At 42.4% G+C, this 14,062-nt stretch overlaps 1 protein-coding gene across 4 annotated transcripts in view; it reads left to right on the forward strand.

Moving 5' to 3' along the window:
- Golm2 (golgi membrane protein 2) overlaps positions 1-14,062 on the forward strand; it is a 73,695-nt gene that overhangs the window by 44,956 nt on the left and 14,677 nt on the right. For all 4 annotated transcript variants that reach the window (XM_059261267.1, XM_059261264.1, XM_059261265.1 and 1 more), the window contains exons 7-8: positions 2,359-2,457; positions 4,886-5,056. In XM_059261267.1, coding sequence (XP_059117250.1) covers positions 2,359-2,457; positions 4,886-5,056 — 270 coding nt within the window. The remainder of the gene's footprint in view (positions 1-2,358; positions 2,458-4,885; positions 5,057-14,062) is intronic.

Genomic DNA, 14,062 nt, shown 5'->3' on the forward strand with positions numbered 1-14,062 from the left:
TCATACAAGAAGAAGGGAAACAGAAATGGCAGGGGCTGCCAGCACCCACTGTGGAGCTCTGAGGAGTCTGAGAGACCCATGGAGGTTCCACAGCAGCAGAAAAGGAGTCTGCAGAGCCTGAAGTAGCTTTGGAACAACAAAAGAAAAAAAAAAAAAAAAGGCAAGTCTTATGGAAGGAAAGAAAGATGATGGAACAGAGCTGTTGGTGGTGCTTTACCGCCACATCTCAGCCTGCAGACCACAAACACAAAGGCTGCCAGCACCCATGACAGGGAAATGTGCAGTGGCCTGGAGCTCCACAGAAACAGGTCATTACTGAATAGGGCTGGACTGGCTAGCCTCTAACATGGGGCCACTGAGGCTGCACCTGCGCTTTTTACCCTGCTGGAAGATGGAGAACATAGGGCTGTATGTGATGGAGAGGTGGGAAATATGGAGGAATGGAGATGTGAGTGCATGTTGGAGAGAGATGGAACTAGAGATGCAGTGGAGGTAATGTGTGAGAGAAGGCTGCAAAGGCTGCGGTGGGTGGGTGGGTGGGTGGGGTGCATGTCCTTGCTGAGTAGGGCTGACAAGGTGATGTGCAGTATCCTGGAGCTTGAGCAGACTCAGACCTGGACATGCCCCCCAGCTGCATGGTCACCCTGATTCTGAGCAGTGGCAGGATGTCCAAGATGAAGCATGGTTCATTCACTGGATTGGACCTCCTTGACAAACCTCTATAGTCCATGCTGCCCCTGGAGGCCACGTTGGTATCCCCTGAGGTTCATGTGGTTGTCTGTGGTCCTGTAGCAGCAGGGGAGGGGGGCTGTGCTAATGTCCCTCTCCCCTGTTACCACCAGAATCCATGTGGATGTTCATGGTCTATGCTGCCACCTGAAGCCATTGTTGATGTTAGTGGGCCGTGCTGAAACCAAGAGTCATGTTGATGTGAGTGGCCTGTGCAGCCACCTGAGGCCATGTTGATGTCAGTGGTCTGTGCTGTCGCTGAGGGCCATGTCTGGGTCCGTGGTCCTACTGCAGCCAGGTGAGGTGTTGATGTCCAAGGCCCATGTTACCACTGAAGACCATGCAGATGCCCATGCTCGGTGCTGCCATCTGAAGCCATGTTGATGTCCATGGGGCTGTGTTGCCACCGAAGGCTGCCCATGGTCTGTGTGTGCTGTTGCAGAAGGCCATGGTGGGATCTGTAGTCCTGCCAGGGGTCGTGTTGATGTCAAGTGACCTGTGTTACCACCTAGGATCAGGCAGGTGTCCATGGTCTGTTCTGCTGCCTGGGGCCATGTTGATGCCCATGGAGCCATGTTACCACCAAAGACCGTGTGGGTGTCTGTGGTCTGTGCCGCCACCTGAGGCCATGTTGATGTCCTTGGTCTGTGCTACTATCAAGGGCTATGATGGTGTCCGTGGCCCAAGCTGCTGCAGAGGGCCATGTTAATGTCTGTACTGCCATGGGAGACCATGCTGAGGTCTTTGGCATGTGCTGATGCCAGAGACCATGTGAATGTCTATGGTTTGTGATCCGTACAGTCACTAGAAACCATGAGGAAGTCCAGGATCCATGCTCCCACTGACTGTAAAGAGCAAGGAAGCAACTTTTGCAATGGTATTGATAACTGAGGCGCACAATTGAGAAAGAGGGACGTAGAAGGCTCTATGACAGCCCCTCCCCCTCCCCCAGTCCTCAAAAAAGTAATAGCTAGACAGAACGCTGTCAAAAAGAACTTGTAAAAATTGTGATAAGGATGCTGAAGTATAGCTCTCCACAGTTGATGACTTCTGGTGGTGGGGGTGGGGAAGGACTCAGTTGTCTTTAAGGGGCTGGCCACTGGGAGTTTGACAATGCTCCAGCGAGCATATGGTCAACATGAATTGGATTTGTTGTTGTTGTTTTTTTCTCTCTCTTCTTTTTTGGGGGGAGATATCACAAGAGGTAGGGGCAGACCTGAAAAGACTGGAATGTGGATGGGGTGCATGATGTAAAATTCCCAAATAATCAATAAAAATATTATATAAAAAATAATCATACAAGAGTTATTTAATATGCCAAGGATAAAGATTACAAAATTAGGATAAGCGGGGACTGGAGAAATGGCTCAGTTGTTAAGAATGTTGACTGCTCTTCCAGAGAACCTGGATTCAGTTCCCAGAACCCACATGGCCATTCACAACTGTCTGTAACTCCAGTTCCAGAGGATCTGACACCCTCATACCAATGCACATAAAATAAAATAATAATTATTTTTAAAAATTAGGATAAGCACCATAGGATTACTGCAGTGTAATTTGATTCATGATGTTTGACTTTTAGAAATCACAGTATTAATGGGAATAATGTGGATCTGTTTTTTCTTGTAGCTTTAAAGAAGCCCCCTGTGTTAGCTTCTCCACATGAAAGTCATCAAACTATCTCCCATCTTCCAACTGGACAGCCTCTCTCACCTAACATGGCTCCAGGTATAAAGTCTCACTTAGCATTTCATTTGAGAACCTACTTACTGTTCAAGTGTTACTATAGAGTAAGTAGAACATGCCATTTAGCAGCATGGTAAAGTAGCATTTGTTCTTGAAATTAATATTTTTAAATGATTGGCAAAAGTTCAGGGAGAAATAATAATCTAAAACTGTACTTTTAGGTCTGAGAATGTTGCCCAGTTGGTAGAGTGCTTGCTTTGAATGTACAAAGCTCTGGGTTCTGTCTTCAGCATCACATAAAACTGGCCGTGGTGGTGTATGCTTGTAATACCAGTCGTCTTAGGGTTTCTATTGCTGTGAAGAGGTACCGTGACCACGGCAACTCTTATGAGGAAAACATTTAATTGAGGTGGCTGACAGTTTCAGAGGTTCAGTTCGTTATCATCATGATGGGGGAGCATGGCAGTATGCAGGCAGACATGGGACTGGCTACATCTTGATCAGAAGGCAACAGGAAGGACTGTGACACTGAGCAGTATCTTGAGCATAGGAAACCTTAAAGCCTGCCCCCACAGTGACATACTTCCTCCAACAAGGGCACACCTGCTCCAACAAAGCCATACTTCCTAGTAGTGCCACTCCCTGTGAGTTTATGGGGGCCAGTTACATTCAAACTATCACACCAGTATACCAGAGGATGATCAGAAGTTAAAAATCATCCTCTGGCTGGGCAGTGGTGGTGCACACATTTAATCCCAGCACTCGGGAGGCAGAGGCAGGTGGATCTCTGTGAATTCGAGGCCAGCCTGGCATACAGAGCTAGGTCCAGGGCAGCCAAGGCTACACAAAGAAACCTTGTCTTGAAGGATTTTTTAAAAAAAAAAGAAAAGAAAAAATTATCCTCTAGTAGCTTAAGACCAGCCTGGGCCACATGAGACCATCTCAAAAAAATTAAGCAAAACCTGTCTAGATGGCTCAGCAGGTGAAGGCACTTGGTACCAAGCCTGGCAACCTGAGTTTGGTCTCTGGACCCATATGGTAGAAGGAAAGAATCAACTAAAAGTGTAAGTTGTTCTCTGATCTCTACACATGCATGCTAACAGTTGTGTGTGTGCGCACACACAAATATGTTTAAAATTGGATTTTAAAATGAGTGTGATGGCTTAATGTGTAAATGGCTTATTCCAGCACTCAAGAGGCTGAGTCAGAGGATCATCTCAAATTCAAGACTGGCCTGAGCTTCTTGTAGTGAGACCCTAATCTCAACAATCAAACAAAAAATGTTGAGTAATATGGTTGTGTTCGTCAGTGTTCTGTCGCTGTGAAGAGACACCATGACCAAGGCAACTTACAAAAAAAAAAAAAAATTGGGGCCTTTCTTACAGTCTTAGAGGCTTCATCTGTAAACATCATGGTAGGAAGCCTGGCAGCATGCCGGTAGGCATGGGACTGAGAGCTCACATTCTGATACACAGGCAGCAGGTAGAGAGCCTGGGACTGGTGTGAGCTTTTGAAAGCTCAAAACCTACACCCAGTGACACACGTCCTCCAACAAGGCCACACCTCCTAAGCATTCAAACAGTTCTACTCCCTGATGACTAAACATTCAAGTATATGAGTCTGTGGGAGCCATTTTTACCCAGCCACCACAGTCATCCACTAGAAAGCTAGTTTGAGGCCAACCTGGGCTAACATGAAACCCTGTTTCAAATTAACAAAATGAAGAAATCCAAATAAACTATTTATTTAATACATTTTTAGTCTTTTATTTAAGATCACACAAATTATTTGTTGTCCCACTTTAAACTGTGTTCCCTTTAACTCTGTCAGGCTAAAATAGATTTGCCTTATTCAAAATGTATAGTTCTCATAGAAGCTTCCTAAAACTAGTATATCTGTTAAACCCTTTATTTAGGAATGTGTTTGTTTTCTACTCAGTAGTAATTTGATTTTACAATACTATTCTCCTAACTAAAAGCAGTTGTGATTGAAGAAGCTGCTGTGAGGAGAGAATGGAAAGGACAACACAGGAACTAGGACTAGGGATAGAGAGAGTCATTGACGTGCTCGCTGCACAGGCATGCAGGTTAAGGGTGGCCCTTCGAACCCAGGTAAAAACTGGGCATGACAACTGCCACTTGCAGTCCCATGCAGGTCCAGGAGCTGGAGACAGCTCTATGACCTCCCAAGGTCAGATGGTCATGGGTTTTTGCTTTTCTAAAGCAGGTCACATGAAATTGTTCTGTTAAAGAGTTACTTTGTTTGTTTGTTTGTTTGTTTGTTTGTTTTTTCGAGACAGGGTTTCTCTGTGTAGCTTTGGAGCCTGTCCTGGAACTCACTTTGTAGATCAGGCTGGCCTCGAACTCACAGAGATCTGCCTGCCTCTGCCTCCCGAGTGCTGGGATTAAAGGCATATGCCATCACCACCCAGCGAATTACATTCTTTTAATTTGATGTTTTTATTCCACAGGTTCACAACTAAACCAGAATGAAAATCCTGGTACTTCAAAACAGAACCCTTTGAATCCTCTTCAGCGCTTAATTCCAGGCTCAAACCTAGAACGAGAACCCAGAATTCAAACAGACTCACTAAAGCAGGCCACCAGGGACAGAGTCAGTGATTTCCACAAGTTGAAGCAAAGTAAGAATCAATTGATGAGTACTATGCTAACAGGAGTTCTTTAAATACAATGTATTTGTTTGTAATACTGAATTATGATCTCATTGTTATGCTGTAACAAATATGTAAAATGAGAAAGTATGGTTCTGTTAAAATTTCAAAGAAAAATAGGTTATAAATGGATAGAAACTAGTCTAAAGAAATTATAATATCATGGTCACCACTGTTAATCAATTTCAGGTGAGTTGATTTCTTAAAAATGCTTAGTTCTTGTGCATTTAGACTTTTTTGAGAAATAAAAATACACTTTGTGAGTCTAATGATTGGAAACTTTGATTAGGAGGGCAGGAAGGTAGTTTTGAAAAGTGGCATATTCTGGGGAGAACAGGCACCTGGTGAGGCTGCTGTGGTGGGAGGCTCAACAGCATCTCCTCCTCCATCCCCTCCAGTTGTTTCTGCCCCATGTAGGTGTGAACAGTCATAGTACTGTGCAATGAAGTATGCTGCTTAGTTACTTCAGAGACACTGATTTTGGCAAGTTAACGTTTCTGTGAATCTGTGTAACTCTAGTTAGTAGATTCTTGGGACCTGTTAGGAAGACCCATGGTTGTAGCTAGAGTTTTCCTGCTTGGCCCACAGTCAGGACAAATCTCTATCATCTGCCAGTCCCACAGCCTCAGACCCGACCAAGTAAACACAGAGACTTATATTGGTTACAAACTGTATGGCCGTGGCAGGCTTCTTGCTAACTGTTCTTACAGGTTAAATTAATCCATTTCCATTAATCTATACCTTGCCACATGGCTTGTGGCTTACCTGCATCTTCACATGCTGTTTGTCATTATGGCGGCTGGTAGTGTCTCTCTGACTCAGCCTTCCACTTCCCAGCTTTATTCTCCTCCTTGTCCTGCCTACATTTCCTGCCTAGCCAATGGCCAATCAGTGCTTTATTTATTGACTAATTAGCAACACATTTGCCATACAGAACATCCCACAGCACATGGTAGCAGAGAGAATGTACTGTAGGAGCTGTCCCTTAGGTCATCTCCTTAAACTGTGCTTTCTGTTCCATTTTCTTCTAATGGCTTCTTCTCTCCTCCAGTTCTGAGTAGATGGAAGGTTTAAAAGCTCCAGTTACGGTAGCAACTGTCCCAGAGCCATAGTATTATCTGCACAAGGTTGTGTATGGGTTGAGAAGTGGGCAGTATATATAATTTATTCAAATACTCCTGTTATTTTCCAACAGTTACTTATATGTATGTATACATGAATATATAGTTTAGATATTACTTGGCTTTCCATGATATTTTAAAGCATATTTGTGCATCTTGATTAAAATGATACATAAATAATGTTTTATTTGTAAGAATTTAGCTCACATCTTTTTTTTTTTTTTTTTTTTTTGGTTTTTCGAGACAGGGTTTCTCTGTGTAGCTTTGCGCCTTTCCTGGGACTCACTTGGTAGCCCAGGCTGGCCTCGAACTCACAGAGATCCGCCTGCCTCTGCCTCCCGAGTGCTGGGATTAAAGGCGTGCGCCACCACCGCCTGGCTTAGCTCACATCTTAAATATGTTGGGAAAAAACATTTTCTTAAAGTCCCACTATGGAATTTGCATTAGTTCCTTGTTTCATTGCTGTGATAAAATCCCTGAAGAAAGCCCTTTGAGGCAGGGTTTATTTGGCTCACAGTTGAAGTACGGCCCATCACGTCTGGGAAGGCATGTCAGCAGCAGCTTGAGGCAGCTGAGCTCCGCACATCCTCAGGCGAGAAGCAGAGAGTGCTGAGTGCTCTTGCTCAGCTCACTTTCTCCTTTTTATTCAGTCTGGGATCCCAACCCATGGGTGACACCACCCACATTCAGAGTGGATCTTGCAACTTAAATTAATCTGACCTGGATAATACTGCATAGGCATGCCAGAGGCTAGTCTCTTCAGTGAGTATAGATCCCAGCAAGTTGACAATGTTGACCATGACAAGGACAGAGGACAACATTAAACAAGAGGCTTAAAGAAATGGTCCTGGTGGCCAAACCTATACTCCTAGGCACTTTGAAGGCTGAGACAGGAGGATCACAAATTTAAAGCTAACCAAGGTTAGTGAGTTCAAGGCCAGCCTGGACTGCATAGTGAAACCTTGTCTAAAAAAGGACAGCAGGGATCTGAGGGTACATCTAGGTTGATAGAGTGCTTGCCTATAGTGCATGAAGCCCTGGATTTGAATCGCAGCACCGTACAAACCAGGGGTGATAGTGTACACCTGTAATCTCAGCCTTTAGGAGGTAGAAGGGGTATGAGTTCAAGGTTATCCTTGGTACATGTTGAGTTTGGGATACATGCAATTCTCTCAAGGGAAAAAAAAAAGAAGGAAAAAGAAAAAAAAAAACAGGACTGGTAAGATGGCTCAGAGAGTAAGAATGCTTGCTCACAAGCATGATGATCCGAGTTTGATCCCCAGGACCACACAGTGTATAAAAGAAATAACACTTGCAGACTGCCCTCTGACCTCGACATACATGTACCACATCACACATGTACTCATACACATATGTGCACACATGCACAGACACAATAAATGTTGACAAAAAGAAGTTTATAATAATAACAAAATAGGGCCAGGCATGGTGGTGCACGCCTTTAATCCCAGCGCTTGGGAGGCAGAGGCAGGCAGATTTCTGTGAGTTCAAGGCCAACCTGGTCTATAGCTAGTTCCAGGACAGCCAGGGCTGTTATACAAAGAAACTCTATCTCAAAAACCAAATAATAATAATAAAAACAAAATTAAGTATCTTAATTTGTCACCTAGATTCATATAACATTACTTCTATAGAATTTTTTGCTAGTATTGATTTGTGTTTATGTATACGTAGATCAATCTGTAGTTAGGGAATGTCTGTAAATAATGCTGGGAAATTACTCTCTATAACTTATCTTAGAAGAACCCCTACTGACCCATAGGTTATTTTCTATGTATCATTAATGTATATGAAGAACTGAAATCAATGTACTCAATTTTTTAAGAAAAAATCTATATGTTTTGCCTACATGCATGTGTATGCACCATGTACACACAGTGCCCCGAAGATAGTGTTCGCCTTTTAGAACTGGAGTTACAGGCAATTATAAGCCACTGTTTTGGTGCTGGGAGCGGAACCTGGGTCCTTTGCAAGAGTAGCAAATGCTCTAAACCACTCAATGTCTCTCCAGCCCCGAAAACAGTTTTTAATTCACTGGACATTATTTGTTATCCTTTGTGGGATAATGGGAGCAGGGTCTTGCTATATAGCTCAAGATGACCTAGAACTTGTAGTTCTCTCCCGTCTCAACATCCTGAGTGGTACAGGTGTGTACCACTACACCAGCTCTCTTACATACCTTTTGATCATTTTATTTACTTATTTTTGATGTGTATGGGTGTTTTGCCTGCATGTATGTCTGTGTACCCTTATGTACCTGGTGCCTGTGGAGGCAGAAGAGGGTGTCAGACCCACGGAAACAAGTGTTACAGGCATTGTGAGCCACTACCTGGGTGCTGGGAATTCAACCCAAGGACTCTAGAAGAGAAGCCATTTTAACTGCTGAGGTATCTCTCCAACCCCTTAACCAACAATTTTGTATTTGTCATTAAACTGCACACACATACACACACACACAGATACATACATATTCTTTGTATGTGTGCATCTTTGTGTGTGAATGTGGGCTCATGTGCCACAGTGCTTAAGTGGCCAGAGGACAGCTTCAGGTTTGCTGCTCACTTCCCACTCTGGCTCTTACCTATACCTTGTTTGGGATAGTGTTCTGGTTTGTTGTTTTTCCACATTATACGTCAGGCTAGCTAGCTCTCGAACTTCTGGGAACTTGCCTGTCTCTGCCTGTCTCCCATCTACCCATAGGACTACCATTGCTTGGTTATGTGTCTGCCTTTTACAGGGATCCTGGAGTCTTGAGCATACATTTACCCACTGAGTCATCTGCCTTGCCCACATACACATTTTTAATATCTATATTCCATTGTGCCTTTTACTCTTATTAAATAATTATTTTATATTTTCTTATTTTCGTTGTCATGATTATGACTTTGTTTTTTCCCAGGTTATTTATTCCTCCTACTTTTGAGTATTTCTTCAAAGAATGAGATTACTGAGTCAAGTACTTGCTCAGCTTTGTAGCTGTTAGGTCATCACATTCTTCCTTAGAGCAGTTTGACAGTCATGCAGCAGCTAGGTAATGTTACCTGTGACCTGTCTACACTGATTTGTATCTCTTAGAGGGTAGACTAACAATTCCTTCAGGGTATTTGGTGGGTTGGAGGTGCAGCTCAGTAGTAGCACACTTCTCTAGCATGTACAAGATCCTTGCTTCAGTCTCCAGCCCTACATTCTGATGGCCTGTTTTTTTAAGATTATTATTTTTGAGACAGGATCTCACTATATTGCCTAGGCTGACCTGAACAGTAGTTCTTCACTGGACTCACATGATCCCCTTAGCCTGCTGAGCAGCCTGGCTGCCTACGTTGTTTTATGTGAGGAATTTTATTTTAATGATTTCCTGCTATATACTCTGTATGTTGATTTTTTTTAAACCACTTACCCTGAAAGTTTTGTAGATTGTTTCTATATACTTATATTTATCTTTTAGAATAATTCAGATATTACCCTTTAATAAATGACTTTTTAGTGTTTATCCTACTCTGGTGCCTTTCCTGAAAGAAGGCTTTATTTATGTATTTTCTTTAATTAATTGATTGATTGACTGATTTTTTTTTTTATTTATGTGTATTTTGGGAGTAAAGTATGTGCAGATGTATGTGCAGTGCCCACAGAGGCCAGAAGAGGATTTTGGGTGCTCTGGAACTGGAGTAAGCCACCATGTAGGTGCTGAGAACTGAACCCTCATCCTCTAGAAGAATCCTAAGCCTATTAAATTGTCATTCCCTAGTCTCTCCTAAGAGTCCCTGGCCACCACTAATCTGCTATTGTAAATATTTCTTTCTTTGTTTCTTTTTTTTTTTTTTTCTTATAAAGGAAACATTTAATTGTGGTGGCTTGTTTACAGTTCAGAGGTGCAGTCCATCATGGTGGGGAGCATGGTGGTATGAGGCAGAGGTGGTGCTGGAGCTGAGAGTGCTACATCTTGCAGGCAACAGGAAATCAACTGCCTATTGTAAATATTTCAATAAATAGAATCATAAAATATGTGGCCTTAAACCAAGTGTGGTAGTACACTCCTGTGAGCCTAGCATCTGAGACGGAGAGGCAGAAGGATCTGACGTTCAAATTCCTACCAAATGAGAAGGTGCCCTTTAGTGCCTGGCTTCTTAGCATGCTTAGAGTCTCAGTGTGGTATAGCATGTATCACTGTTTATTCCTCTATAAGCTAGATAACAATCGGTTTATGGATGCATTTTGTTTATTCGTCTCTTGATGGGCACTTGATTTATTTCTACTTTTTGATTATTATGAGTGCTGCCATGAAGATTGAAGCACAGGTTTCTTGCTAGACACCTGTTTTCAGCTTTGGGGGTGTGTACCTAGATGTGGAATTGCTGAGTCACATCATAACTCTATGTTTAGCTGTTTTCCATAACAGCTGCACCGTTTTATTAATGCATTCCTCCCTGTAATATGGAAGAGTTCCAGGGCAGGGGTATGGCTCAGTTGGTAGAATAGAATGCTTGCCTAGCATGCAGGAAGTCCTGTCCTGTTCTTGATTCTTTGTCAGCAGCACATAAAACCAGACATACTTGTAATCTCAGCTTCCATAGTGAGTTGAAAGCCAGCCGAAACCACATTGAGACCCTGTTAAAAAACAGAAAAAAGGTTGCAGTTTCCCCAATCCCATCTCCTTCCTTGCCTCTCTTTGTCTGTGCTGCCACCCACTGGATGTGATGGGTTGTCTCATTCTCTTGTTTGTTTTCAGGCTGGGGGTCCCACCCACTGGATGTGATGGGTTGTCTCCTCTCATTTGTTTGCGGGCTGGGGATGCCACCTAGGCCTTGCACTGGCATCCTAGGCTTCAGTTCTTTTGGTTTTGATTTGTGTCCCTCAAGACTGAGCTCCTTGTGGTGTTCCATTTGTTTATCCTCTTTGGAGAAATGTCCATTCAAGTCCTTTGCCTAGTTTTAAAATTGAATTTGGTTGTTGTTGTTAAGTTGTAGGAATTTTTTCTTTTTATTCGTAAATTTCATTAAGAGTTTCTTATATATTGGGGATACTATAGCTATTAGATTTCTGTGTGTATTCAATGCTGTAACTTAGCTATACTGTCTGTAGTTTCTTTCTCTGTTTTTTGTTTTTTGAGACAGGGTTTCTCTGTGTAGCCCTGTCCTCTGCAAGAATATCAAGTGCTCTTAACCATTCAGCCATCTTAGCTCCTTGTTGATGCTTTGAGACAGTCTTGTTTTGTAGCTCTGATAGGCCTAAAACACAGATCAGTCCCCAAGCCTCCTGGATGTTAAAATTACAGACATGAGCCACCATACATAACATTTAGAAACTTTTTACATTTACTTATTTAGTGTGTGCATGTGTGTGCCACAGTGTGCATATGAGGGTCCAGGGACAACTTGGCATAGTCAGTTCTCTTCTTGTGCCATGTGGGTTCCAAGAACTGAATTGTCAGTCATTAATTTTAAAAAAGTGCTTTCAGGCAATCCAGTAGAGGCATGTTCTCAGTTGAAGTTCCCTTTTCCTAGATAACTGTAGCTATATCAAGTTGAAAGAACAACCAGGATGGGAGAATAGTCCTTGTGGTCTATTATTCATGTGTTAAATTATCTTACTTAAACCTTGGGTGAGGGTCGGCAGGGGTGTTGGCACATACCTTTAATCCCAGCACTTGAGGGGCAGGGACAGGCAGATCTCTGTGACTTTTGAGGCCATCCTAGTTTTCAAAGTGAGTTCTAGGCCAACCACGACAACACAGTGAGACCCTATTTCGTTTAAGATAATAATAATGAATTTCAGTGTTTTCGAGAATTTCATACAATGTGTTTTGATCATATTCAGCACCACCCCCATACTCTTTGGATCCATCTCGTTCCCTTCCCACCCAATTTTGTCTTTCACATCACCTGAATATTCTTGTATATATGGCCTTCTGCTGAAGTGGGGTTGACTTTCCATGGGACTACACTCTTAAAGAAAATTGATTTCTCCCTTTTCCAGCAGTAATCAGTTGCCAGGAGTTCCTTAGCTAGAGGTGGGACTTGATGCCTGCCTGCCCTCTCCCTGTTGGGACTTGTTCATGCTGTCAACAACTGCCCTGTTTTGTCCAGAAGTTGCTCTTTCCTTGTTGTCGTGGGTCACCTCTGGCTCACACACTTTCTTCCCCATCGTCTACAATGACCCCTGAGCTTTGGGAGGAAGTGTTCTGATACAGATGTCTCGTTTAGGATTGGGCATTATGCAGTGTGATTCTCTGGACCCTGACCAATTTGAGTATCTTTGTTCATCGCAATCTACTACAAATTGGAACTTCACTGATGAGGGCTGAGAGACGCATTCATCTGTGGATATCATGATAAGCCACTGGGAGTTGGTTCCTCACTATGTCTAGGAGAATAGTAGTTGTAGGTTTTCCTGTAGGGCCTATGACCTGTGTAGCCACAGGTTCTTGGCTCCACTAATAATGCCAGGTATGGTTTCTTCTTGTGGAGCAGGCCTTGCATTCAATCAGAAAGTGGTTACTCCCATGATGTTGGTGACACTTTGCTCCAGTGGGCCTGTCTTGCCAGACCATTCATTATGGTAGCTCACAGTGTTCACGGCTGGATGAGACTGATGGTTACTTTCCTCCTCCAGTAGCCTGCACAGCACCTTCCAGCACCACTGGGGCTCAGGATATAGAGGCCTAGCCTCTATAAGGTCTTGGATTCAAGTCACAATACCTCAAAGAAAAAGAATATAATAACTGTAAGTAAAAATTTTTTGAAGGGGAAAAAAATCCCAACATTTTTAAACTTTAAGGATCAAATCCATTACAAAACAGTAGTTCTCAAACTCACAGACTCAAGATAAACATACTAATTAGAATTGACAGACAGGTGAAATGGCTCAGAGAGTAAAGGAGTTTGTTACATAAGAGGGCAACCTGAATTCAGTCCCCAGAACACAGGAAAAGGTGGAAAGAGAGAACCAACTCCATAAAGTTCTCCTCTGGACTCCAGCACATCATGCTCTACAATATATGTCTTCATACATATAAAATAATACTTTAAAGGAACTGACAAATGTAAAATTCTGGAGATGTGAAAGCTTCATCTCACTGGCAAGCTTTCATGAATTACAGTCAGTCACCTGTAATTATCAGGTAGGTGCTGGGACCCTGAACCCCAGTTCCCACTCTTACATAGCAAACACGTTATTTACTGAGACATCTCCCCAAGTCTTTGCTGTGTTTTTAACTATTACTGTATGTAGATAATTTAGCTTTTACAGAGACCCACCTGCCTCCACATTGTTAGTGCTTGGTACGTCTCAGTTTGTAGCTTTATGCTACTATTTGCTCATGCATTCAATCAATTCTTTTTTATAAAGATTTGTGAAGATACTTATTGCCAGTTGTGGAAATGATTTTCTAGGATTATTTTAATCATTCTTAACTGAAATTTCTTGCACCAACATTTCTGATAGTGTTTAAAATGTTAAATCTAGTGTTTTTCTTTAAGCGTAAAACTCGCCTTTGTGATTAAGTTCCCCTTTATTTAAAGAGTCTAATTTTTTAAAATGCTGTCTTGAGATCTGTAGATCTCTGAGTTTTTCTGCCATATTTCTACTTATATACTCAGATAACGTCAGCAGTATTCTTATTTTCATTCAGCTTTGTTTTCCAGAGGGTAAACATTGAGTTTAAACTAAGTTTATTTTAAAGTGTAGTTTTACCTTGTAATTTTCTTCCTCTTGGATTTTATATTAGTTACTTTCATTGGTCTGACCACAACATCTTGTAAGGACAACTTGAGGAGGGAAATGTTTATTTTGGCTCATAGTTCGAGGAGACGGAGTCCATTATGGTGGGGAAGGCATG

This window comes from Peromyscus eremicus, chromosome 4, assembly GCF_949786415.1.
Source record: "Peromyscus eremicus chromosome 4, PerEre_H2_v1, whole genome shotgun sequence".
NCBI lineage: Eukaryota > Metazoa > Chordata > Mammalia > Rodentia > Cricetidae > Peromyscus > Peromyscus eremicus.